The 26,952-nt window shown below is 53.5% G+C and overlaps 2 protein-coding genes across 3 annotated transcripts in view; one reads left to right on the forward strand and one right to left on the reverse strand.

Moving 5' to 3' along the window:
- The window catches only part of LOC115280442 (retina and anterior neural fold homeobox protein 2-like), a 29,927-nt gene that overhangs the window by 1,164 nt on the left and 1,811 nt on the right, over positions 1–26,952 (forward strand). The gene's annotated exons all lie outside the window — the stretch shown is intronic.
- On the reverse strand, positions 5,534–15,134 carry CRX (cone-rod homeobox). Its single transcript, XM_029925333.1, has 4 exons — positions 14,969–15,134; positions 9,660–9,794; positions 8,785–8,936; positions 5,534–6,860 (listed from the first exon to the last, which is right to left on the reverse strand). The coding sequence occupies exons 2-4, from the start codon at positions 9,757–9,759 to the stop codon at positions 6,213–6,215; spliced, it is 900 nt and encodes a 299-aa protein (XP_029781193.1). The 5' UTR covers positions 9,760–9,794; positions 14,969–15,134; the 3' UTR covers positions 5,534–6,212.

Raw genomic sequence — 26,952 nt, forward strand, 5'->3', positions numbered from 1 at the left:
AGCTCTGAGCTGAGATCAAGAGTCAGAGGCTTAACTGACTTCGAGATGATGCTGATTTCTTTCTTAACTGTTATGTGCAACTCCTTGGCAAACGCCAATGAGCCTGGTGTGATCTTTGTGTGAACGTTCATTATAGATTACTCTGCTTTTTAAAAAAAAAGAAATGAGGTACTTGTGTTTTATTTTTTATGTACTTATTTTTTTTAATGTTTTATTTATTTTTGATACAGAGAGAGACAGAGCATGAGAGGGGGAGGGGCAGAGAGAGAAGGAGACACAGAACCGGAAGCAGGCTCCAGGCTCTGAGCTAGCTGTCAGCACAGAGCCTGATGCGGGGCTTGAACCCACGAACGTGAGATCTGACCTGAGCCGAAGTCGTAGGCTTAACCGACTGAGCCACCCAGGCGCCCCTTATGTACTTATTTTTAAGTAAAGTCTCTGCCCAATGGGGGGCCCAACTCACAACCGCAATACCAAGAGTCCTACACTGTACCAACTGAGGCAGTCGGGCACCCCTGGATTATTCTTCTGTAATAGGACTATTCGGATTTAAAATTTGTGTGCATGCTTGCCCTGGTAAGTTGTGTTTTGCTGGGAGTTTGTCATCTAAATTTTCAAATTTCTGGGCACCTGGTTTCCATGATCATTCATATCTTAATGTAGGACCCTTCATAATGCCCTGATGTTCATCCTTAAAATGTATTTTTTAATGTTTATTTCTTTTTTTGAAAGAGAGAGAGAGAGAGAGAGAGAGAGAGAGGCAGTATGAGTGGGGAGGAGTAAAGAGAGACGAAGACACAGAATCTGAAGCAGGCTCCAGGGTCTGAGCTGTCAGCACAGAGCCCGACGTGGGGCTCAAACCCACAAACTGTGAGATCATGACCTGAGCTGGTCAGCTACATAACCAAGTGAGCCACCCAGGCGCCCCTCATGTCACTCTTGATATCAGTAATTTCTTTTTCTCTTTGTGAGTGTTTATGTACTGATTTCCGTAGCCTTTAGCAAAACAGCTCATGCCTTTTTTCTGTTGTATTTTATTTTATTTTATTTTATTTTATTAAATTCTGCTCTCATCTTTACTATTTTCTCCCTCATTTCTTTTTTTTTAAGCAGTTTTTTTTAACATTTATTTATTTTTGAGAGACAGAGAGAGAGAGAGACAGATCATGAGCAGGGAAAGGGCAGAGAGAGAGGGAGACACTGAATCGGTAGCAGGCTCCAGGCTCTGAGCTGTCAGCACAGAGCTGGACGCGGGACTCGAACCCACGAACTGTGAGATCACGACCCGAGCCGAACGAAGTCAGATGCTCAACCGACTGAGCCCCCCAGGCACCCCTCTCCCCTCATTTCTAACGTATTGAGATGCCAGTGAAGATGGTGGACTTTAGGGGTGCCTGGGTGGCTCAGTTGGTTAAGCATCAGGCTTCGGCTCAGGTCATGATCTCACAGTTCGTGGGTTCCAGCCCTGCATCGGGCTCTGTGCTGACAGCTAGCTCAGAGCCTGGAGCCTGCTTCAGATTCTGTATCTCCCTCTCTCTCTGACCCTCCCCTGCTCACACTGTCTCTCTCTGTCTCTCAAAAATAAAAATAAAAAACATTAACAATTTAAAAAAAACAAAAGAAGATGGTGGACTTTAGGCTTTCTTCTTATGTGGATCTGATAGATCATTTAATGCTACAGACAAGTCAAATGGAAATTAGAAGATCATGAACAAACATATGCCAACAAGTTTGACAACGTAGAGACGAAGGGACAAATTACTGGGGTGCCTGGTCAATTCAGTGCCCGATTTTTTATTTCTGTTCAGGTCATGATTTTGCGCTTCTTGAGTTCGAGTCCGGAATCGGGCTCTGCACTCGCAGCGTGGAGCCTGCTTGGGATTCCCTCTCTCCCTCTTTCTCTGTCCCTTCTCCGGTTGCCCACACTCTCTCTCTCTCTCAAAATAAATAAATAAATAAACCTAAAAAAAAAAAAAAAAAGAATGGACAGAGTCCTTGAGAAATGCAACTTTCGGAGGCTGACGCAAGAAGAAATCTTAAAACATGAACAATGGTACACGGGCTGAATAATTAAGCACATAATTACCTTCCTGCCAGCGAGCTCCAGCCCCGCATGGTCACAGGAGGGTCCTGTCTCCGACTCAGGACCGGAGCACAACTTGCACTCAGTGCCTTCCCAGCACCTGTCTGAGCTTCTCTTTTCCTAGTCCCCTCCTGCACTGTGCCTCCGTGCCCAGGTCTGCCCTGGGAAGCCTGGGACTGGGTCCTGTGTGCCCCGGGAAGGCTCCTTAACCTGTGCTGATCCATAAAATAGGGAGTTAGGGGGTGACACCCACCCACGGCATGAGGCTTACCGGGGATTCAAGGAGGGGAAATGCAAGGACCGCGTCTAACGGTCCCGGGAGCATGGCGCGCGCCCAGTGCGGAACGTGGCTGTGATTTCATTACTACTATACGCGCTAGGCATGTTTCGCCAGGGAGGAAGGCATCCCTTGCTTAAAACTCTTCACGGAGCGCTCCGCCCCACCCCGCCTTCCCGGGGGAGGGGGAGGGCGGTCCTGTGTCTGAACCTAATTCCTGCTAATTCCCAGCCATTCTGCTGAGGCTGGACCATCATAAGAAGATTGGAGCATTTGCTAAATTAGTGCTGTTCAGGGACAGAGGAAACCGCCAGGGAGGGACTCAGAGAGCAGGAGGGCCGGGGGGGGGCTGGGGACGCAGACGCGTCGGGCTGAGAAGGGAGACCAGCACACCACTGAGCTTGGGAAGGAGGAAGGAAGGGATGCGGGAGAGCCGAAGTCGGAGGGCAGGGAGAAAGGTCAGGAGGGTCCAGAGGGTCCAGCAAGATGAATGCAGATCCTAGCTCGACCTCTTCCTAGCCGTGAGAACTTGGGCAGATCGCTGACCTTCCGCTGCCTCAATTTTCTCACCTGTGAAATGGGGATAATCACGGCATCTCTCTGATACAAAAGGCATCTCCCTGGTTTGAGAATTAAAAGAGTTTGGACTGTTTTCTCCAGGGGCTGGCACATGGTACGTGCTCAGTGGACTTTTTTTTCCCTTCCAATTTACTGAGGTATAGTTTATATAGTATAAAATTGACTCATTTTTAACAATACAGTTAGAGGCATTTGGACAATCATATACAGTCATAAAATCACTACGGTCCTCAAGACAAAAATCATGCCCAGGGCACTTGGGGGGCTCAGTCGGTTGAGCGTCCGACTTCAGCTCAGGTCATGATCTCACAGTTCGTGGGTTCGAGCCCCCCGTCGGGTTCTGTGCTTACAGCTCAGAGCCTGGAGCCTGCTTCAGATTCTGTGTCTCCCTCGCTCCCTTCCTCTCCCCCGCTCGTGCTCTGGCTCTCTCAAAAATAAACATTCTAAATAAATAAACGGAATTGTATAATACGAGACCCTTCGTATCCGGCCTGTTCTGTGAATGTACTTAAAAACCACTCAACTGCACATTTTAAGATGATAATAAAAGGTCAATTTTATATGCTGGGTCTTTTAGCACAAAAATAAACGTTTATTGGGCTCTTACCATGGACCAGGTTCAGGAACAGGTGTTTGGTAGAATGATCTCGTTTAATTCTCTCAAGGTAGGTCTTCCCAGTGTTGGCGGTAGGAAAACTGAGGCTAGGAGAAATGCCCAGGGTCACGTGACCAGATGTGGCCGACCCCGGCTTCAACAGCAAGTCTGTCTGTCCCCACCAACAGTCTGTCCGTGTCCCCCTCCCCACGCCCCCACCACATACACACACACACACACACACACACACACACACACACACACACACACATCTTAACCTGGGACTCGGTTAAGATGTTCATCGGGGACTGGTTGAGAACAGGGGCAGACGACACGGTCCCTTACAGTTGGAGAAACAGAAAGCCAGGGACAGAAAAGAAAAGAGGAGAAAGAAAAGAGAAGCAGAGACGAGAGGAACATGGGGGGAGCGTCAGGGTTGCTGATAGGGAGGCCTTCTAGAAGAGGCTGGGGGGGCCCCGCGAGGTCACAGCAGGGAGAAGCTAGCCGTCTGGAACCCGTGTCCCTGCCTAATTGGCTTTGGGGAGAGACCAAGAAAAAGACTGTGACGGGACAGAAAGCACGTGGACAGAGCCACGTGCCCAGAGACACAGGTTGGGGGAGACGGAAAAGACAGAGCAGCCCCTACTCCGCCTCCCATCCCCCAAAGCCACCTTGCCCCTTCCCAGAAATTAAAAAAAAAAAAAAATCACCCAGACTTGAAGCGAGAGTCAACATTTTAATTGTTTTCATTCCATGGGTGGCCTTTTGGGAAGGGGACCGGAGTTCCAATGAGTGGGAAAAGGGGACACAGAATGAGGTGGGCTCCTGACATCTTACCTTGTGGGCCTGTGACTGTGGCCCCCAGCGCCCCCCCGTCCCCCCTCCTCCAGCCGTGATGTCCATCCTTCATGCCCTCCCTGGATGCCCTCATCATGGCGCCTGTGAATTGTCTCTACAAGACACACCCGCCCCTGTGAATGGGGAGCCCCGACCAGCAGAGAGACACCCCCGTCCCCAGCCTCCAACACAGACTCTGGAAGTCCCTGCAAAATGAGTACACGACAGTGCATCCTGTCCCAACTTCTATCCAATGTCAGATGTCACCCCCTGGACACCACCCTGTCCCTGCCTGGATTCCCGCCACCCTGGATCTCTGTTTATCCGTTGTGCCCCAGGCTAACCTCTGAGCCACTCCTGGGTCTAAGGTCCCAGAGGCCAGAGCGACCCAGGCCCTTGAAGATGGCCACGTGCTGTGCTGAGTAAACCACCCTTGTGGCTCTGGCGACCCCCGTGTGCAGGGGTCCCGGGGGTCTAGGCCGTGTGCACCTCTCCTGGCCCGGACCCTCCTCCCAGCCTCTCTCCACACCATGCCCGCCTCCTGACACCCCTGCACCAGGGACCTACCGGCTCCCGAGCCCAGCCGGCATGCATCCGCTCTGGGTCCGGGAGCTCAGGTGGGTGCCTTGAAGTCAGCCCCAGTGGGAGAATTTACACCACGGACCCCGGCCGACAATGCGCAGCTTGGAAATACACGCGGAAAGAAACGCTGCGCTGCCCCAGGAAAACGACCTCGGGCCAGGCTCTCCTGTCCCCGCCCGCAGCCGGAGCAGAAAACAGACTCTTAGAGACGACTGCACATCCAAAATGTGGGGCTTCCTCCTAACCCGTTGGTCTCCCCTCGACCTCCATCTCTCGCATATTTAATGAACGGGAAGCCCACCGACCTCTTCCTTTTAGAAACACCCATAGCTACAGTTAGGCTCCCCATGCAAGTCCCCAGATTCCTCCAGGGTTTGGGTGAAATCCACCTTTAGAAAATCCTCACACAGGGGCGCCTGGGCAGAGCGTCCACTCTTGATTTCAGCTCAGGTCATGATCCCAGGGTGGGGGGGATCGAGCCCCTCGCTGGGCATGGAGCCTGCTTGGGATTCTCTCCCTCTCACCTACCCCTCCCCTGCTTGTGTGCTTTCTCTCTTTCCCTAAAATAAAGTTTAAATATCCTAAGACAAAAAGGGAGAAAGGAGATATGAAACGGGCAACCTGCCTTCCATTCTCCCACTAAATATGCCCGTTCTCAATGCCTGAAAGAATGCATAAATGATGCCGTGTCTTTAAGAAACTAGGAAGAAGAAGAAAAATAGATCGATTGATTCAGACAGCCCCCTAAACCTACCATGGAAACCCGAGATTTGTGAAATCTGCCAAATGGAGCTTTTAATTTAACGATAGGATTGCCCTAAGCTTCCGTAGTGGGGCCTCTTAAAGTCTGTCTTTGGATTTTCTAGAAGGATCTCTAGCCATCTGCTAAGGAAGTGTCCCGAATGGAAGGTACAGAACTGAGCCTCCCTCCCTGGCGTCTTGATTCCGGCCTGCCCAGCACCCCCCAAATCAACGGCAAGTTGGCTTGAATTTCGTCTCCGGGCGAAATTCTCACGAAGAGAATTTCTAGAGTCTGGGACCACGGTTTCCAAAGGCAGCTAGAATCCACGCGAGCTGGGGCCGGGTGGAGGGTTCCTAAGACCTACTGAAGTGTTTCCCCCCACCCTCGGCCCCCCAGAAAGTGAGGAGACCCTCCCCAGAGGAGGGGGGCTGCAGTGAGCTGCACCCAACCTCCACTCTGCTTTCCCAGGGGCGCCCTCCGGGGCTGGCTGAGACGAGGCGCAGACAAGAGTTCCCGTCTACAAGATCTGAAACTTCCAGGCGCTCTGATCCTTGTAGTCCAGAGGGTCCATGGGGTTGTAGGTGAACTTCCACGTGCCTGTGGGGTCCCTGAATTCCAGGCTGTCCACGGGGCTGTAGGTACCATAGCTCTGGCCTGACAGGGAGGTGGGGGACTGGGCCAGGGAGGGGCCCACGGAGGGGCCGGAGAGGGGGCTGAGAGCCGGGCCCCCCAGCTGGGGCACCATGGGGGAAAGGTAGGGATCCAGGCCGCTGAAATAAGTGCTCGGAGAGCCGTAGGCCGAGGGGGAGGAGCAGAAAGCAGAGGCGGGGGTGTAGGTCATGGCGTAGGGCGTCGAGGTCAAAGGGGGCCCAGGGGCCACCAGCCCCGCCCGCTGGGCCTCAGGCAGAGGGGACTCTGAGGCCGGACTCCAGATGGACATCGTGGCCACGGCGGAAGTGGGGGAGCCTGAGGGGCCAGGGAGCGGGGGGCTGTAGGAGTCTGAGATGCCCAGGGGGTCTGGACAGACATCCGAGGAGGGTCTCGGTGACAGACCTGCCTTCCTCTTGGCCGGCCGCGCCTTGGTGGGCGCCCCGGGGGGCTGCGGCTGCTGCTTCTGCTGCTGGCGCTGCTGGCGGCATTTAGCCCTGCGGTTCTTGAACCAGACCTGGGGGGAAGGAGAGATGGGGGGGTGGCTGGCAGGGGGAGAGCCCCAAGCACCCCCCCACCATGCCCTGGAATGATGGTGGTTCTCCTGGAAGCAGGCCAGAGTCACACCTCTACGCTCTATCCATCCATCCGACCACCTGTCTGTCCATCCATCCATCCATCCATCCATCATACCACAACTGTGCGCCCGCATGCACGTACATACATACAGTCACACGTGCACACACATCTGTCCATCCATCTGATCACGATCACACACACACACACGATTGCACAACACACGTATATATACATATCTATCCATCCACTCAATCAATTCAAAATCATGCGTGAACTTTGGGGTCACATCTGTGGAGCTGACATTCTTGTTGAGAGGGACAGATTATAAATAAACAGTAACTAAATTGCATGACATTCTAGATCATTCTAGAAGGTGATAAATACTATGGAAGAACCAACTGAGCAGGAGGAGTGGACAGTACAGGTGGGAGGGTCGGGGACATTGGGACTTTATTTTTTTTAATGTTTCTTTATTTTTAAGAGAGAGAGAGACTGAGTGCAAGCAGGGGAGGGTCAGAGACAGAGGGAGACACAAAATCCGAAGCAGGCTCCCGGCTCTGAGCTAGCTGTCAGCACAAGACCTGACACGGGGCTCGAACTCACAAACCATGAGATCATGACCTGAACTGAAGTCGGATGCTTAACTGACTGAACCACCCAGGCGCCCCTACTTTACTTTTTTTTTTTTAAGTTTTTTGTTTATTTTGAGGGAGAGACAGAGAGAGCAAGCAGGGGAGGGGCAGAAAGAAAAGGAGAGACAGAATCCCTAGCAGGCACCAAATCCTCACCACGGAGCCCAACATGGGGCTTGAAATGCAGGATCGCAACCTGAGCCGAGATCAAGAGTCGGACGCTTAACCAACGGAGCCACCCAGGTGCCCCTAAACACTGCAACTTTAAACGCCAGTGTCGGGGCGCCTGGGTGGCTCAGTCGGTTAAGCCTCCGACTTCAGCTCAGGTCAGATCTCACGTTCGTGGGTTTGAGCCCCATGTCAGGCTCTGTGCTGACAGCTAGCTCAGAGCCTGGAGCCTGCTTCCAGTTCTGTGTCTCCCTCTCTCTCTGCCCCTCCCCCTCTCATGCTCTGTCTCTCTCTGTATCAAAAATAAAAATAAAACATTAAAAAAATAATAAAAAATTTAAACACCAGCGTCCATCTAGGTCTCATTGACTGACCTAGTGACCTGATTGGTTGATAAACAAAGACTTAAAGTGGTAGAGAATATACCTTCCAGGTAGAAGGGGACGCCTGAGGGGGGGCTCCGTTGGTTAAGCGTCCAACTTCAGCTCAGATCACGGTCTCTCAGTTCATGAGTTTGAGCCCCACATCGGGCTCTCTGCTGTTAGTGCAGAGCCTGCTTCAGATCCTCTGTCCCCCTCTCTCTGCCCCTCCCTGGTTCTTGCCCTCTCAAAAACAAATAAACCTTAAAAAAAAAAAAACACCCGGGGCACCTTGGTAGCTTAGTCGGTTGGGCAGCCGACTTTGGCTCAGGTCATGATCTCACAGTTCGTGTGTTCGAGCCCTACATCGGGCTCTGTGCTGACAGCTCAGAGCCTGGAACCTGCTTCGGATTCTGTGTCTCCCTCTCTCTCTGCTCCTCCCCTGCTCACTCTCTGTCTCTGTCTCTCAAAATAAAATAAAGGCATAAAAAAAATTTAAAAACAAACCCTTCCAGGCAGAGGGAACAGAGTGTGCAAAGAGGGTGGAGGGAAGGGGAGGAGAAGAAGCCAGCACAGTCACGAGGGAGAGGGCTCAGGAGGGCTCTCGGTGACTCCGGCCGTTCAGCCCTGACGCCCCCCTGCTCCATCACGCACGCTGGGGCCGGGAAGGGCTGGGAGGGGCTCCGCGCCCGGAAGAGCCCACCTGGACCCTGGACTCCGGCAGGTTGATCTTCAGAGCCACCTCCTCGCGGGCGTACACATCCGGGTATTGAGTCTTGGCAAACAGGGCCTCCAGCTCCTCCAGCTGGCTCCTGGTGAAGGTGGTCCGCTCGCGCCGCTGCTTTCTCGGGGCGCCTGCGGCGGGGACAGGGCGGTTGGGCCCTCGGTGACCCGGCCCTCCGCCCCCTCCCTCTTCCTGCGCAAGCCCGGAGGCCGCGTGGGGCCAGGAAGCCCTTCCCGCGTCTCCTCCCCGGCCCTCTGGGACATGGGGCTCCTGCCTCACCCCAAGAAATGGCCGGAAGGAGGCACAGGACATTGGGTTTCATCCCCTTTCTAAAATTTTTTGGGGCGCCTAGGCGGCTCAGTCCGTTAAGCGTCCCGCTTCAGCTCAGGTCATGATCTCGGGGTTCATGGGTTCAAGCCCCACGTCGGCTCTGTGCTGACAGCTAGCTCAGAGCCTGGAGCCTGCTTCGGATTCTGTGTCTCCCTCTCTCTCTGCCCCTCCCCTGCTCATGCTCTGTCTCCGTCTCTCAAAAATAAATAAACATGAGAAGTTTTAATAATAATATAAAATAATGAAATTTTTCATCACTAAGACACGTTCAGTTAAAATGTGCCACTGAGGGTATCCAACCACTTGGCGTGTCTAAAAGTACCAGGTGGAGCTAGAGGGAGCCACATCCGAAATGCCACGGACCTCCCTATGCTTTCCTGGGCCCCTAAGTTCCGTGCTTCCAAATGACTACATCCAGCGGCGTGTGGCTCTGAGGTCACCCCGGTAAGTTTTCATTTCTTCTCCCTGAGGAGGAAGGACCCCAGGGACACCTCCGGGCCGGCCAGGAGGAGGGCCGGACTCACTTGGGTAGGAGACGGCTTGGTGCATCAGGTCCACACTGGGACCGCTCAGGGCCAAGGCATTGACCGAGTAGTGCGGCCCGGGGTTCATATACGCCATCATGATCCTCGCAGACGCTGCGGCCCAGGTCCGCGGGCCTGCAAGAGAAGAGGGAGCGCTCAGACAGTCCCCAGGTACAAAAGGGGGAGGGTGGCGCCTGGGGGGCTCAGTCGGTGAAGCGTCTAGCTTCAGCTCACGCCACGATCTCACAGTTCATGGGTTTGAGCCCCGCATCGGGCTCTGTGCTGACAGCTCAGAGCCTGGAGCCTGCTTCAGATTCTGTGTCTCCCTCTCTCTCTGCCCCTCCTGTGCTCGCGCTCTGTCTCTCTCTCTCTCTTTCTCAATCCTAAGCATTAAAAAAAATTTATAAAAAATAAAAATGCTTATTTATTTTGTGAGAGAGGGAGGGGGTGGGGGAGGGACAGAGAGAAAGAGAGAGAGAGAGAATCCTAAGCAGACTCTACACTGTCAGCACAGAGCCCGACACGGGGCTAGAGCTCATGAACTGTGAGACTGTGACCTGAGCCACGATCAAGGGCCAGACACTTAACCAACGGAGCCCCCCAGGTGCCCGGAGAGACTCTATTCAAGACTCCAGGATGGGAGGCTCGGTCCAACTCTTGATTTCAGCTCAAGTCATGATCCTAGGGTCGTGGGGTCGGGCCCCACATCGGGCTCCACGCTGAGTGTGGAGCCTGCTTTGGGTGCTCTCTCTCCGCCTGTCCCCACCCCCAACCCTGCTTGCTCTCTGTCTGCCTGAAAAAAAGAAAGCCTCGCGTCCGGTCTCTGCAAACACCCCCAGCCTGGCTCCTCACCCCTGTAGCAGGTGCTGGGTTAAGTAGCACAACCGCCTGAAGACTTAAACGCTATTTTCATTCCCAGCTTCTCACCAGGGGGACTGAGCACCACGAAGCCTCGTGACCGGGGAGAGGGCACAGGAAGAGGGAAGATGGCGTTTTGGTATTTCACGTTGATAAATGTTTCCAGTGTGTCAGTGCCCATGGCTCCAGACCCAAAGCGTCTGTCTCGCCACAGTCAGGCCGCCGCCGGGGCTCCTAAGCCCGTGTGGTCTGGGGGGGCAGGTCACCCCTGCCCATCGTGTTCATGCCACTCCCCTGTCCTGCTGCGTCTGGGACTCTTCCCGGTTCTGTGGGGAAAGGCCTGCAACTCTAGAAACCTCTCTGTCCCCGAGCAGCCGGGACAGCGGGTCACCCTGCTGTGGTCCATGATTCTGAGGCTCCACAGCTTTTCTGGGGTCACAGGAAGAAAAGCTGCCGGCGGGGGGGGCTGCAGCCTGGGTCTCAGGGAAGCTTTGCCCACTTTAGGTGGAGGGAGGGCTGGTGTACAGATGTGGAAACTGAGGCACAGAGAGAGAAGTGCCCAAGGTCACGCACCTAATAAGAGTCAGAGGGAGGACTTGGACTTGGGTCCGCCTGTCACCACGCCGTCACTGGGGAGTGGCTTTTTTTTTAATTTTCTAATGAGACAGAGGGAGGGCAGCAGTGGGGGTAGAGGCAGAGAGGGAGGGAGACACAGAATCCGAAGCAGGCTCCAGGCTCCGAGCTGTCAGCACCCTGAGAGCATGACCTAAGCCGAAGCCGACGCCTGACGGAGCCCCCAGGTGCCCCTCCTAGTTCGGACTTCTTTGTAACCACATGTACAGATAACCTTTTCCAAAACAAATATAGGAAATCTAAACAAAAGGAAACAACACCGCATGAGACCCCTCCAGGGCTCGATCAGACGGCCTCAGGGAGTCTCTCCACCTCTTGGGGTGTGTGCCAACTCCCCACCCCCCACCGGCCAGGAAGGCCTCTTGTTGGGTCCCTGTAAGGGCTAATTCCTTCTCCTCCTGAAGGTTCCAACTCAAACACAACTTCCCCGGGCGGGGAGCCATCCCACACGCTAACCTGGATTTCTCTCTCCTTCTCCCTGTCTCCCTCTCTCTCCATGTCTCTGTCTCTCTCTCTGTCTCTGTCTCTCTCTCTCTCTCTCTCACACACACACACACCAATAAATATTGGAGACATAAGTAAATAAATAAAAACAGAAGGCCTATGGGGCGCCTGGGAGGCTCAGTTGGTTGAGCGTCCGCCTTCGGCTCAGGTCGTGATCTCACGGTTCGTGGGTTCGAGCCCCGTGTCAGGCTCTGTGCTGACAGCTCAGAGCCTGGAACTGCTTCGGATTCTGTCTCCCTCTCTCTCTGCCCCTCCCCTGCTCATGCTCTGTCTCTCTCTCTCAAAAACAACAAACCTTAAAAAAAAAATCATAAAAAACCCAAACCAGAAGATCTTTGCTTTGGCTCCTTCCCCTCTGTCCTTCTCCTTTTCCACTTGGGGGACCATGTTCTATTTCTCATAAACTGGGGCTCTGCTGCCCATCCAAGATATATTTTTGAGATTCCACTGTGCTGTGGAAGCTAGGATGTAACAAGAACTAGGAAACACAACATCTCTGTTCTTACAGAAAATGAAATGGGGTAGTGGGGTGCTGATGGGGGCTGGGGTGAGAGTGAGGCACCTCATCTAGATAAATGGTGACCCCAGAGGGGCGCCTGGGGGTCTCAGTCAGTTAAGCATCCAATCTTGGTTTCAGCTTAAGTCATGATCTCATGGTCCATGGGTTCAAGCCCCGCATCAGGCTCTGGCGCTGACAGTGCAGAGCCTGCTTGGAATTCTCTCTCTCTCAAAATAAAAAAATATATATATTTTTTTTTTTTTTAAAAAGGAGGTGATCCTGGAGCTGAAAAGTGAAGGCTTGGTCAACCTGGGAAGGGGCCTCCAGGCAGAGGGAACACAGGTGGCAAAGGCTGGAAGCTGACCTCATTCTCGCCTGGTTGGAGGCGAATCAGGGGCTGGTGTGCCTGGAGCAGACCCCATCCGGGTGGAGATGGCGATCGTGCAGGGCCTGGCAGGAAGGTGGCGGGCAAGCTCGGTGCTGACGGTTACAATCAAAGCAGAAACTGCTTTAAATCTGAAGAATCAGATGGGGTTCTCGGAGATGCCCTCCCCCCCCAGTAACCTTCCCCCTGGCACTCGCCCCCTTGGGTTGCCCCTCCCACGGAGCACGCCTGCTGGGAGGTCCATGTGGCCAGGGGCCTGAGCGCCGCCGCCTCCAGCAGCCATGGGGCCGAGCCCCTCGAGGAAGGTCAGACAAGCCTGCAGATGAGTCAGCCCTTCGGTGGGCCCCTGACTCCACCAGCACAAGAGGCCTGAGCCGGAACTGACCAGTGGAGCTGGCCGGCCCCTGCCCTCAGACACTGCGTGAGACCGGAAATGCTCCTTGTCTTAGCTACTGAGTGTTAGTGGAACTCGTTACACAGCGATGGGGAACTCAGCACACAGGAGCCTTCGTATGTCCTCAGGGCAAACTTGGAGGCCGAAGCTGCCGCTGCATTACCGTTATGCTCCCATTTCACAGAGGGGAACACCTTGAGGCTCGGGCACAGATCCTTGCCCAGGGTCACGCGCTGGCTGTCAGGGGGGACTCAGGGCTCCAGCCCTGGGGTGGAGGGTCCCAGCCCCCAGCCTGGGCCCCCTCTGCCCCTCTCCTCTGCTAAGGATCATGTGCAGGGTCTGAATGAGACCCTCCACGTTCATGGTCTTCCCCATTGACTCAGTGCCGCCCCGTTAGCCAGGCTCAGCCTTCCCGCAAAGCCCAGCCTTCTGGCGCAGGGATGATCTACGCTCCGGACTGGAATCCAAGTCTGGGGCGAGGAAGGGCTTGCGCCCAAGACCCAGCAGCTGATAATGACAATGACCCCCTGGCCCAAAGGTTTGCCGGCTGTTCAGGTAACCAACAAGGGCCTGGTGACAAGACAGCAGCAAAGAATAATAACGAGAATCATATCGGACGCCCGCTGACGTTTTCCTCTGTGTGTGGTAACAAGGTGAGGGGCCTCACGACCTCGGAACGTCCTCGGTGACACAGGCTCTGTGCGCGGTGTTCCAGAAGCACAGGCCACGATAACTTGGTCGAGAATTCACCGTAAACTGGACAGCAACCCTCCCATCCTCCTGCCTGGTGAGTTTCAAGGCACTGATGCCTCGTTATCTCCAAGGTCGGCTGAGGGACACCCGTGTCCGTGCCCTGGGGGCCAACCCGGGGGCGCCTGGGCCCCCCCTTTCCATGGTCACCAGCCACGGGGTCCACATCCCCATCTGAGCAGGTAAGACTCACACCCCCTTGTGGGTACTCAAGGAGACAATCCCATTATACAGGCGGGAAAACTGAGCCTAAGCAGTGCAGACAGACGTGTGCACCCCCCGACAGCCATAAGGACTCCAGTGGGGGTCCCGAACAGCTCAGACATTTCTCCCAGGGCCCGGGAGCAATCTCGGGGATCAATAAGTTTGTGAAAACTTCCCACAAGGTAGGTCCTTATGATCCTCACTTCACAGAGGAGGAAACTGTGGCTCAGAGAGTAGCATCTACTGCTCTTGATGCCCCGAATCTGCCCCAGGTCCCCCAAAGCAGGCTGAGGCCAGCTCTCTCTCCTGGGTCCCCAAGCCTGTGACACGGGCTCCCTGTGGCTCATCTGACTGCGTCATCAAGGGACCCTGTCATTGTGTCCGCAGAGCAGATGAGGAAACAGAGGACCAGAGAGGTCACGTGAATGGCCCAACGCCACACAGTGAGGCTTTAAGCCCAGACTCAGGTGGCCCCGCATCAGCCTCGTCTTTGTTTGTTGGGTCTCTGCCGCCATTAGCCTGGCCGGCAGGGGTGACAGGGGCTGGACTCTACATGCTCATGGCCAAGGTCAGACATGGGCAAGCAGGAGACTGTAGGGTTGAGAGGCGCCTAGGCTGGTAATCACCCCAGCAGCATGGGATCTGGGAATGTCGGCATCCCTGACCCCGTCGGGCCATCCCAGAGTCTACCCCGGGAGGAAGCCAAGGGTCAGTGGGGAGCCGGGTGGGCTGTCCCTGAATAAACCCACAAATGAAGAGAGAGTTTCAGGCAGTGTGTGTTTTAACGAAAACACAGCAAGATGATGTGCTAGAAAGTTGCCCCTGGCCCCGGTCACCTCACCAACAGGCCCCTCTGAGTCCCAGGCCCGCACGCCCTGTCCATCCTCCTCCGTCCTGCTGCACTCAGAGCTGGCCTGCACCCCAAACACCAGGACCGAACCTTGGCTCCCCGTGTGTCGCTGCGGCAAACATCACCCAGGCCTGGGCCAGGCGGTGAGAACACAGTTGGGGATAAAACACATCGTCCCCTTCTCTCGCTCCCTTCCCTCCGTCCCCTCTGCCACACGCACCTTCGGAAGCACCTTCAGCAACGGGACAGGGACTCCCGGTGGCCCGGCCCGGGGCCTGGGCGGGAGCGCTCAGACAGCAAAGGCTGAAGGAAACAGGCCCCCTCACATGGGGAGATTTTAAGCTCCGGCTGGTCGTGATGTCATTTGCGGTGGCCTGGATGAGAGGGTAATCCTGGCCCAGGGTGGGGGACTGGACTGGGCGCCAGGAGGTGACATTGGCCGGGAGGGGGAGGGGCACCCGTCTGCCTAATCCCCTCCCCCTCCTCCCCTTGACATCTTGGCAATTAGGGCTGATGGGGACAGGAGGCCCCACCACCCCACCACTTTTCTGGGAAGTTCTTCCTTAGGTCTGGCTGGTGTCCTTTCAGCTTTAGTGTCCCATCAAAGAGGAAAAAGAGAAATGCGGTGGGGGGGGGGGTTGCTGAGAGATCATTCGAAATATAAAGGGGCGCGGGGCTTTCCGCCCTTTCTCTCCCCCACAAGTCAAGCCTGTGCGGCCGCATTGTTCATGATTTCTGCCTCAGTTGCGCCTTCTCTCAGGCTATGCTGCTCCTGCCACACCGCCCTATGTGTCCCCCACGTCACTCTCCGTCCTGTGTCCGTCTGTCCCTGCAGCCTCCCCCCTCCCCCCCAGCACCTCTGTGCTGCTTTTTCCAACCCTCCTAAACCCCACACTCCGTTCCCATTTCCCTCTCCTTTTCTCCCTCAGTCCTCTGCTCCCCGCCTGCTGTCTCCCCATTCCCCCGGGGCATCTGCTCTCTATCTCAGCACCTCTCCCGTCCTGCCCTTCTGATCGTCTTTGCCTCCATCCCCCTCCCCCGGGTCTGTTCCTCACCACGCACCTGACATGTGGGCACACATGATCGCGCGGGAGACGGTGGTAATCCTGGTTGGGTCGCTGGGTCTCACCATAAGGGGCTCTTTCTCTCCCCCCCACCACACCCCACCGCACACCCCCTGCTGGGGGAGATTAAGGCTGGCAGCCTGGTGGGGGGTGGGGGGGGGAATCAGGGCAGGTCTCATTAGCTTGAAGAGAGAGGGAGGGGCTACTGATGGGAGAATCCAGCGCTATACAGGACCGCCCTGGCCCACGGGAGCAGGGGAAGGGAGAGAGGGGCTTTACAGACCTGCGGAGAAGAGTGTCAGCCTCTCCAGGGCACCTCCTCCGGACCAGACCGGACCGTGTGCACCCATCTGCGTCAGGCCCAGAGCCCCTGGGGTGGGAAGGTGCGGAGAGGCGGGTCTCAGGTCAGGCTCAAGGCCGTAGGGTCAGTTCAGTCCAAATCTAGGCCTTTCTTCCGAGCTGGATCCCCTGGGGCAAGTACCTCTACGCCCAGTGACATGGCAGCTGCAGAGAGCGGGACCTTTAGCCTCCCCCACTCCCTTTTTCCTTGAGTCCCATATCCAATCCGCCCCTAAATCCTGTCAGCTCTTCCTCCAGACAATTGTCCTCCAACAAACAAACAAACAACAAACAGTGCTGGGAGAAGGTAAAGGAAACCCAAGTTGAGGCGCCCGGCGGGGGGGGGCGGGGCTGCGTCCCTGGAGCATCTGATTTCGGCTCAGGTCATGATCTCATGGTTTGTGAGTTCGAGTCCCACGTCGGGCTCTGTGCTGACAGTGCAGTTTGCTTAGGATTCTCTCTCCCTCTGGCTCTGCCTCTCCCCTCTTCATGTTGCTCGCTCTCGCTCTCTCTCTCTCTCTCTCTCTCTCAAAATAAATAAACTTTAAAAGAGGCAATAAATGAAATGAATAAATAAGCAAGGCAATAGTGAAATATACTATGGGCGGGGCCTCCGTAGTGTTAAGATATGTCAACTCTTGGGGTGTCTGAGTGGCTCAGCCAGTGAAGCATCTGACTTCAGCTCAGATCATGATCCCGAAGTTCATGGGTTCATGGGTTCGAGCCCCGCGTTGGGATCTGCGCTGACAGCTCAGAGCCTGGAGCCTGCCTCAGATTCTGTCTCCCTATCTCTCTGCCCCTCCCTCACATGCACTCCGTCTCTCTCCCTCTCGAAAATAAAAAAAATTTTTTTAAATATGTCCCTTCTTCTCAAACCAAGCATTCGATTCATGGCAATCCCAGTCAAAACCTCAGAAGCATGCTTTTGCAGAAACTGACAAACTGATTCAAAAACCCCTGTGAAAATTTAAAGAATCTAGACTCTCAAAAGCATCTTGAAAGGAAAAGCTGGAGAATTTATGCTACCGGACTTCAGGGCTGCTATAATGCTGCAGGAATCAAGACGGCATGTTGTTGCATGAGTGATGCGGGGAATAAAGGCAAAAGAAACACATTAAATTTCCTTACAACTTACAGCGCATTGGCAAGTCGTTGGGACAGAGCTCAGTGGACTGGGTGAGGACGCTTTGCGAGGGGCAAAGGGCAATCTTAGCTTAACGTGATCCCAGCCTACAGGATCCCGCAAGTCTACTTTAACATATGAAAATTCCTTTGGAAACTTCTTTTGTCTGTACCCCCCAAGATACGTGGTGGCGATCATGCTCCAAGCTCATGGCCCCTGATATACAGCCGAAGGGGCTCACCACTGAGCTTTACTAGACAGGAATAAATTATTGCCCTTTTCCTAACAGCAGCTAGCCCCTCCAGGTCCTGGAAACCTGGTTTCCAAAATACTTTGGAGACTCACGCGATCCCTAAGCCCCTCCCAACCTGAAGGTGTGTGACCAGCCGCTCTTCACGACCCCAGTGCACCCCTTTCTGCCCACAGGTCCTGTCCCCTTTGCGCTGAGGACATCTCAAGAATTCTTTCTCGGCCATAGTTCCGAACCACAACGCTCCAAATCACATCATGAAGACACACAAATAAATCAGTGGGACAGAACAGCTCAGAAATGGACCAAAACTTTATGGTCAATTGGTTTTTGACAAAAATGCCAAACAGGGAAACTTTTTCAACAAGTCATGCTTGAACCACGGACTAGCCACGGGAGAAAAAGTATAATAAAGAACCTTGCTTGGGGCGCCTGGGGGGCTCAGTCGGTTAAGCAGCCGGCTTCAGCTCAGGTCATGGTCTCGCGGTTCGTGGGTTTGAGCCCCACATCAGGCTCTGTGCTGACAGCTCGGAGCCTGGAGCCTGCTTCCGATTCTGTGTCTCCCTCTCTCTCTGACCCTCCCCTGCTCGCACTGTCTCTCTCTGTCTCTCAAAAATAAATTAAAAAACATTAAAAATTTTTTTTAAAAAAAGAAAGAAAGAACCTCGCTCATGACATGCAAAAATTAATTTAGGAGTCCTGAGTGTCAAAAACAAAAGCGGAGCCCTACAGGGTAGGGGGTAGGAACGGAAATATTTTTCTTGACCTGGGGACGGGCAGGCTCTTAAACAGGACACAGAAAGCAATCCCCATCAAACAAAATTGATAAATCAGATTTGATCAAAACTGAAAAATCCTACTCTTCGGAAAACATTAAGTACAGGGACGCCTGGGTGGCTCAATCGGTTGGGCATCTGACTTTGGCTCAGGTCATGATCTCCTGGTCCATGGGTTCGAGCCTTGCGTCGGGTTCTGTGCTGACAGCTCGGAGCCTGGAGCCTGCTTCCGATTCTGTGTCTCCCTCTCTCTCTCTGCCTCTCCCCTGCTCACGCTCTTGTCTCCTCACTCCCAAAAATAAATAAACATTAAAAATTTTTTTAAAAGAAAAAGAAAAACATTAAGCACAAAGAAATGCTGGCAGCCAGTCGGTCAGAAAGTATTTGTAAAACATATATCTGGCAAAGACCTTATCTCCAAAATATATAGGACTCCTTCAACTCAATAATACAGATCTTTACAAAAGATATACTGAGAACCAGTGAGCACACACACACATTACAAATTAACTCCAAATTAAACCCATAATGGTTGAGGCGCCTGGGTGGCTCATTCAGTTAAGCATCTGACTTCGGCTCAGGTCATGATCTCACAGTTTGTGGGTTCGAGCCCTGCGTCAGACTCTGTGCTGACAGCTCAAAACCTGGAGCCTGCTCTGGATCTGTGTCTCCCTCTCTCTCTGTCCCTCCTCTGCTCATACTCTGTCTCTGTCTCTCTCTCTCTCTCTCTCTCTCAAAAACAAATATTTAAAAAATTTAAGAGAGAAAAGGAAGGAAATATCACTATCCCAAGTATAACCTTTTCTTACCCCCTAGACCCCTTGGAGCCCCTCCCGGATACGGAAGTCCCGCCATTCCCGCAGCCCCCCGTACCCTGGCAGGTGCTGGAACTCTGGCTCTGGATAGAAGATCAAAGCCTTAATTGGGCCACAGCTGGAAGAAAAATCCACTCTGTGCCCAGCTCTGTGTGATCTGTTCCCTAACCACTCAGTCCCCTTTGGTCTGGTCCCGCTGGCCTCTTCCTGTCCCCAAACTAGCCAAGCAGGGAAGGAGCCCAGGGGTGGGGGGGTGGAGAAGGGGGAGACCGTGTTTGTCAAGGAGAGCTCAAGCCCACGATTGCACCAGGAGGGAGTGGGTTACAGCGGGGGGTAGCCCTCCCCCTACACCCCATAACTCCCTAGCACGCTCTGCCCACATTATTTTCTGCAAATAGCATCTTGTTTCTCCCCCTCCCCTCTCCCAGGGCCTGAGCTCCCGGAGGCCCGGGCCCTGACTCGTTCTCGGCTGTTTTCCCAGTGCCTGGAACAGTGCCTGGAACAGTCCCAGCACACAGAGGGCACTCAACAAAGGGATGGGTAGAGGGCCCAGTGAATGGGGCAGAGACAGGTGGATGTGCACGCGCACAGGGCCCAGGGTGGGTGTGGTTTCACCGAAAGGGCCACGGACCTGGGATGTCGGCAGGAGTCAGGGAGGTCAGACTTCGCAGTGCCCGACGGCGTTTGGGAGGCCACGGTGCTTGCACGATTCATTGGTTGGGGATCCAAATGTCCCACAAAGCCAGGTTCTCTCCGTGTCTCATGTTGGGCAAGGTGACGTCCCGCCCCCGCACCCCCCCCCTGCCCAGCTCCTTGCCCCCACTGGACGGGGCAGCCACCGGGGATGCAGATCGAGGGTGAACCCGGCTGAGCTGGGGGCATCTTGCCAGGACTGATGTCGAACGACACGAGTCTGGGTTTAAAGCCTGTCTTCTGCTTGCAGGCGGTGTCTGGGCGGCCGGGGATCCCAACCCCAGGGCCTTTACACTTATCCGCTGCCGGAGCAGGAGCAGACACTTTCCTCTGCACCCCTCAGGCTCAGTTTCCCCACCTGGAGAATGGGATTGTCTCCTTGACTACCCCCAAGGGGGATGTGAGCCTTCAGGCCTCACCTGTCGGAGCACCTGCTCAGATGGGACCCTGGACTCAGCGACAGTGACCATCGGGGGCCCTCCTCAGTCCCCCAGGTTGGGCCCCCGGGCAGGGAGAGTGGTCTCCCTTAGCCCACCCTTTGGAATTATGAAACATCATTGCCTTGAAGTTTACCCATGTTGCAGAGGACTTGAACACACATTTCAGAAGCAAGGAGAGTACGTGGCCCATCCACGTGACACAGGGCACGGTGTCACGGGTCACCAGGCAAACGGAACATAAGACCTCGCGGGACGCCTCTGTGTCCCACCACAGGCTAAAATGAAAAACCGACAATACTTCGTGTTGACTCACGAACGGCTGGTGAGCACGTAAGGCTCAGGTCCCTCCAGGAATCCATTTGGCAGGATTGTTAAACGGTGAACCTGTGCCGGGTGCCTGGGGGGCTCAGTCGGATCAGCGTCCGGCTTCGGCTCAGGTCATGATCTCACGGTTCGTGGGTTCAAGCCCCACGTCGGGCTCTGTGCTGACAGCTCGGAGCCTGGAGCTTGCTTCGGATTCTGTGTCTCCCTCTCTCTCTGACCCTCTCCTGCTCACGCTGTCTCTCTCTCTCTCACTCTCAAAAATAAATAAACCATTTACAAAATTAAAGAAAAACTAATACTATTTTTCAACACGTTTAAATTTAGTTAAAAGGTATTTAAAATTCTATGTTCAACGCTCTCCTTGGGCACTTCCAAGCTGCAAGATGATGTGTCATGTCAGAAGCAGACCTCAGGGCTCTGCGTAGATTCCTGACAGGTCAGACCCTTCCGGAACATTCCCAGGTCATCTCTGAGGGCCCTGGTCAGACGCCCCCAGACCTGCACATCTATACCCCCTTTTCCCAGTCTCCAGAGCCCCCAGTAACTTCCAAAGGGACAGAAAAGGGGGAGTGGAAAGGAAATGGGGACATAGGTTCACGGGAAAGGTTTTCAGTGAACAATGTTGGTGCCCTCCTTACCCTTGTAATGATAGCTCTGTTCCCCTCACCCCTTCTCTGCTCCTCCGTCTCCTCTGCTGCCCCCCTGTGGCCGCCCTGACCCCCGGGTCTCCCCACAGCTGGTTCCCTGACCCTGTCCAGGTCCCATTTAGCAAATGCTCCAATCCTCTTAGACCAGGCCGGCCTTGGTGGAGCAGAGAGAGAATTAGATCAGATTTGGGGGGAGGGGGGGACACGTGACAGGCTATGGGGGAGGGGAAGGGACAGACTGTCAGGAGAGAATAAAAACTCCTTCTGCTTACCTATAACCCCACGAGGGAGTCTGAGAATCTCGTGTTGAGACCCCAGGAGGAGACGGGGGCAGGGAGAGCGGGACCCCGAGGGGCACAGAGTGTTTTTATGGGACAGATGTTGACTGTCCTCAGCAACCGTACCCCCAACATCTTTCACAACAGGACGGACAGTGGTTAGACTAAGGAAGGATGTCCAGGTTAGAGGAGCCTGTAGCCTTTAACATCTGTGGAAAGTTCTTGCCACTGATGCCCATCTGTAGAGACCCCCAGGAACTCACGACCACATTCTTTCTGGAACCTTCTAAATAGGGCAGAAGATAAGACATCAGGAAGAACTGGCGGAAGCAGACGGATGTCTGGTCAGGGAACCAGCATGAGGGTCAGCTCTACCCATGTACCCTGCACTCCTTGGGAATTTTTGGAATGCCTCCCCTGACTCGATTAGATGAAGCCTTATCATAGCCCCTCCCTGTAAAGCTCAGATTGGGAAGTTAACCTTTATTTTTTAAGTAGGCTTCATGCCCAGCTCAGAGCCTAACTCAGGGCTCAAACCCAGGACGGTGAGATCGAGACCTGAGCTGAGATCAAGTGGGACGCATCATTGGCTGAGCCGCCCAGGCGCGACCTCGAGTTGACTCTTGACACACTTTGCTGTGATTCTTCGCGTAGTCCTGTTCTATGAACACACCTCGAACTCCGAGTTGGCAAACTGGGTCCTGCTCCGACTTTTCTGTAAGCCTCTGGCCATGTTTCCATCAACTCATCAGTATATCACCTTGTTTAAGGCCTTCTGTTTAAAGACCTGTGGTTTTTAAGTTTTTTAAGTTTTATTTATTTTTGAGAGACTAAGAGACAGCATAAGCAGGGGAGGGGCAGAGAGAGAGGGAGACAGAGAATGGGGAGCAGGCTCCAGGCTCCAAGCTGTCAGCACAGAGCCGGAAGTGGGGCTCGAACCCACGAACGGTGAGATCATGACATGAGCCAAAGTCAGACGCTTAATTGAATGACCACCCAGGCGCTCCTAAAGAGCCTTGATTTAATATATATTGTTAACATACATTGTGATACTGGCCCACAGCAGTCTTAATTCAATTCACGCCTGAAGGAAGCACAGATTTTGTCCCTAAGGCACAGCCCAGCTTTCTTGCACCAGACAGCACTTGAGGGTTACGCTGGGGGGCATTTTAAGCACAGTCACCACCAACTAGAGGAAAAATGCCCCCCGGCCCAGCAATTCCACACTGAAAGCAACGGCGCAGGCAGATACCTGTATACCGACGTGTGCCACTGCGTTATTCGCAGTAGCCAAAACCAGCCCGAGTGTCCATCTACTGGTAAATGGAGAAACAAAATGTGGCCCATGCAGACGATGGAATAGTTCCCGCCACAGAAAAGGAACGGACCACACGCTACACCGTGGTGGACATCGAAGACATTGCCCTCTGCGAGGAAGCCGGACACAAAGGACAAACATCACATGATTCCGCTTATATAAAGTACCTGGTCAAACTCATACAGACAGGAAACGGACTGGGGAGTCCCCAGGGCTGCGGGCAGGGCAGTGACACCCCGTTTTAAGGAGAGAGTGTTGGTGTTACACCATATTGTGATGGCATTTAATGCCACTGAATTGTAAACTTACAGATGGTTAAAGTGATAACTCTCGGGTTAGATATATTTTACCATAATTTGGGGGAGGACTTTTCAAATGCTTTTTATTTATCTATTTATTTTGAGAGAGAGGGAGTGTGAGGGAGGGGCAGAGAGACAGGAGGAATCCCAAGCTGGTTCCGTGCTGCCAGTGCAGAGCCTGACTTGGGGCTCAGTCCCACGAACCATAAGATCATGACCTGAGGAGAAATCAAGAGTCAGACGCTTGGGGCGCCTGGGTGGCTCAGTCGGTGAAGCTTCTGACTTCGTCTCAGGTCATGATCTCACGGTACATGGGTTCGAGCCCCGCATCAGGCTCTGTGCTGACGGCTTAGAGCTTGGAGTCTGCTTTAGATTCTGTGTCTTTCTCTCTCTCTGCCCCTCTCCTGCTCATACTGTTTCTCAAAAATAAATAAACGTTAATTTTTAAAAATTAAAAAAAAAGAGAGAGAGATGCTCAGGGCACCTGGGTGGCTTAGTCAGTTGGGCGGCTGACTTTGGCTCGGGTCATGATCTCGCAGTTCGTGGGTTCGAATCCCTCATCGGGCTGTATGCTGACAGCTGGGAGCCTGGAGCCTGCTTCGGATTCTGTGTCTCCCTCTCTCTCTGCTCCTCCCCCATTCGTGCTCTGTCACTCTCTCTCTCTCTCTCTCTCTCTCTCTCTCTCTCTCTCTCTCTCGGAAATAAGTAAACATTAAAAAATAAAAAAGAGAGATGCTTACCCTACTGAGCCACCCAGGTGCCTCTATTTTACCACAATTTTTAAAAGCATAAAAATACCCAAAAAATGTGGCCCAAAACATTCCTCCAAAGGACACTTGTTTACAGTATAAGAAAAGGCAGCTTGAAACGATGCAAAGTCCATCACGTGAATTTTTCACCACGCTGCACTTGGCTGTGAACAACTGGGAAAATGCGGGAGTATTGTTTTGGGGTGATGAAGAAATCTCAGCAAGTAGGCAGATCCGCAAATACGGATGCCACGCATAATGAGGACAGAGCGTATTTCAGAAATGAAAGAGGAAGCGGAGAGCAGAGTCTAGAGTCACAGAGGAATGTCCATCACTGAAAGTTGTCCAGAAGGTTGTAGAGTTAGGCCAGAAGGTTCTAGAAGGCAGGGACCAACCCCCTCCCCCCCAACTGCCCATCTCTCCAATGTTGTCTTCGAAGTTCAGCTCTGGTCTGACCTCCCCATTTGACCCCCAGCCTGGGCCCCTTTCCCTCTGGGAGTTCCGCCTCTCTTTGCACGTGGGAAGGAGCCTGGCGGTCCGTGAGCATCCTGGGGGCCGGAGGCAGAGGTGAGTCAACCGCAGGCACGGACCAAAATCAGGGCTTGCCCGGGAGGGAGTTGCCGAAGAGATAAGGCATTAAGGAGGGAGAGAAAGCCATTGTTCTGGTTCTAACTGAATCAGAAATAAATGGGTTAATCCTCTCTTCTCAGCACGTCTCCAGCAACTCCCTTCCCACTTCCCTCCCTTGTTGTCCGGTGGATTCTGAGCTACAGACAACCTCCCATCCGTGGGTTTCTGGGAATTGGATGCCAGTCTGGGAAACCCAGTGGGGGGGCCCTCAGGAGCTCTTGCTCCCCCTGCTGTGGGGGTGCGAGGGGGGCAGCTCTGCACCCACCGGGGTTTCCTTCCAGCCCTGCAAGGAGTCAGGTTCAGAAGAACAGAGGGCCAAGTAGCGCTGTGTCCTGAGCAGCGTCCAAAACCGGAAGTGTTCCTTGTTTTTCTTCTTATAAACTAAACTAATAATAATATTAATAATAAGAAGTAGAAAAGAGAGAAAATGAGCATTTGACATTCTCCGTAATCCCTGGGTAATTAATCAATTGCTAGGTGTTGTACTGTGGTCGGGGAACATACGCTGTATGTGTACGTGTGTACCTTTTCAGCGCGCTGAGTAAACCCATGCATTCTCACAAAGCTACAATGTGCCCAAGACGTTCCTGGGCGGCAGCAACTGCGGGCTCGTCCAGTCATCTAACACATTGTCAGTCACTCAATGTGTCCCCTCTGAAAGAGGGGACCCCGTAGCAAAAAACGAAAACAAACATCACTAAACCAAGAACCCAGCAAGGACTCCGTGTTCAGGACACATTTATTCTGCAAAAAGAAGACAGACCTCCGTCCCTCGAACGAAATAAAAAATACACTAAAAATCACCAGCCGTTACTGAAAGGCCTATCCCTGATTCCTTCCCGCTGCTCATTAGCATTCTATGTTCGGAGGTTCCTGAGAATTTTTTAATCATTCCCTTATTGGTGCGCAGGAACGCATGTCATGAACTCAGTTACTTGAAATTGCAAATAGATACACTTGTGCGTGTCTCCGTGGATAAACCTCTCACAATAAAATCACTGAGGCAGAAGAGTCCTGTGCTCATTCGGTCCCTTCCCAGATCATCGACTTGAGCTCCAAGATCTCCAGAAATTCTTTTTTGACCAACCTCAACTCCATCAATGGCCACAGAAAGCCGTGTTCCCCACCCTGCGCCCCTCTGGGTCTCCACGAAACCTGCCGCTCAGAGCTGCATCAGCCCAGCGGGCAACATAATAAGCCCTTTATTCACGTAGGCGCGTCATGTAAAATTCACCACGGAAGGTGTACAACTCAATGGTTTTTTTATTGTGTATACGTCACCAGAACCAGTCTCAGGATATTACATCGTCCCGAATGGAAATTCCTTACCTGTCACCAGGTAGCCCCAATGGTCCCCACCCCCCAGTTCCCGGCAACCGCTAATTTACCCTTGGTCTCGATGGATTTTCTCCAGTCTGCACATTTTGTGTAAATGGATCATAAACACGTGACCTTTTGAGTCTGGCTTCTTTCACTTAATATAAATGGTTGCAGGTGCATCTGTGGGGTAGAATGCGTCAGTCCTTCCTTCCTTTATGGTTAGATGACAGTCCACCGTGTCATGTATTAATATATGGCATTGTGTTTATCCCTTCATCTGTTGACAGACATTTTGATTTGCTGTCACCTTTTGGCTCTTCTGAATGGGGGTGACGTAACTTTCCTGGGTTTCGAGGCATATTCGCATAGCATGAGGGAGCTAGTCTACCCTCTCACGCCTCTGTTGGACAACTCAGTGGTTACACAGCAAAATCTCTGAGGCCAGGGGCATGGCTTTCCAGGCCATTGCTGCGTTCCCTGGGTATTCATGGAGTGTCACATATGGGGATCCTGGGTGACTTATTCAGTTAAATGTCCAACTTCAGCTCCGGTCATGATTTCACAGTTTGTGGGTTGGAGCCGCACATTAAGGTTCACGCTGACAGTGCAGAGCCTGCTTGAGATTCTCTCTCTCCCTCTCTCCCTGCCCTTCCCCCACTTGCCCTTTCTTTCTGTCAAAATAAATGAATAAATAAACTTTAAAAAATAAATAAAAATTAAAACGAGAGAGAAGGTGGCCTCTGGTCGCATCTTAAAGACCCAGGACATTGCTAGACGATCCCTTGTTGACAGCACAGCCCCCAACCAGGTGACCCCGGTGCTCCCACCTGCCCAAGAGGGAGAAAACTGTCCAATTAAGGCGGAATGTTGCCGGAAAGGAGGGAGCACGATGTGCGGGTGACGGCGCAATGTCACGTGAGCTGATGGGGCAGTTCAGGAGGGCAAGGCCACCCTCCACGAACAGGCTCCCTTTGCTGCGGATCTTCTGGGTGAGACGCGGCCTGTGTGCCGTCCGTCCCGCCTGCAGCTGCGGATCCTCAAAGCCCCTGGCCGCCCGGGAGCCGAGACTTGGGAGTGGTGTTCTCCCCGGACTCGAGTCCTGAGCAGACCCCGGGCCAGCGAGGAGCTCAGCCTGATGTCTAGATGTGGGT

This window comes from Suricata suricatta, chromosome 16 (assembly GCF_006229205.1).
Source record: "Suricata suricatta isolate VVHF042 chromosome 16, meerkat_22Aug2017_6uvM2_HiC, whole genome shotgun sequence".
In the NCBI taxonomy this organism is placed as follows: Eukaryota; Metazoa; Chordata; class Mammalia; order Carnivora; family Herpestidae; genus Suricata; species Suricata suricatta.

What these genes read in the sequence shown, in the direction of transcription:
- CRX (XM_029925333.1), bottom strand. Translation starts at nt 9,759, where the DNA reads ATGATGGCGTATATGAACCCCGGGCCGCACTACTCGGTCAATGCCTTG. An exon ending in CCAAGCCGTCTCCTACCCAA is followed by an intron (nt 8,937 to 9,659) that starts GTGAGTCCGGCC and finishes TCCCCGCCGCAG; the next exon opens with GCGCCCCGAGAAAGCAGCGG. An exon ending in TGCCGGAGTCCAGGGTCCAG is followed by an intron (nt 6,861 to 8,784) that starts GTGGGCTCTTCC and finishes CCTTCCCCCCAG; the next exon opens with GTCTGGTTCAAGAACCGCAG.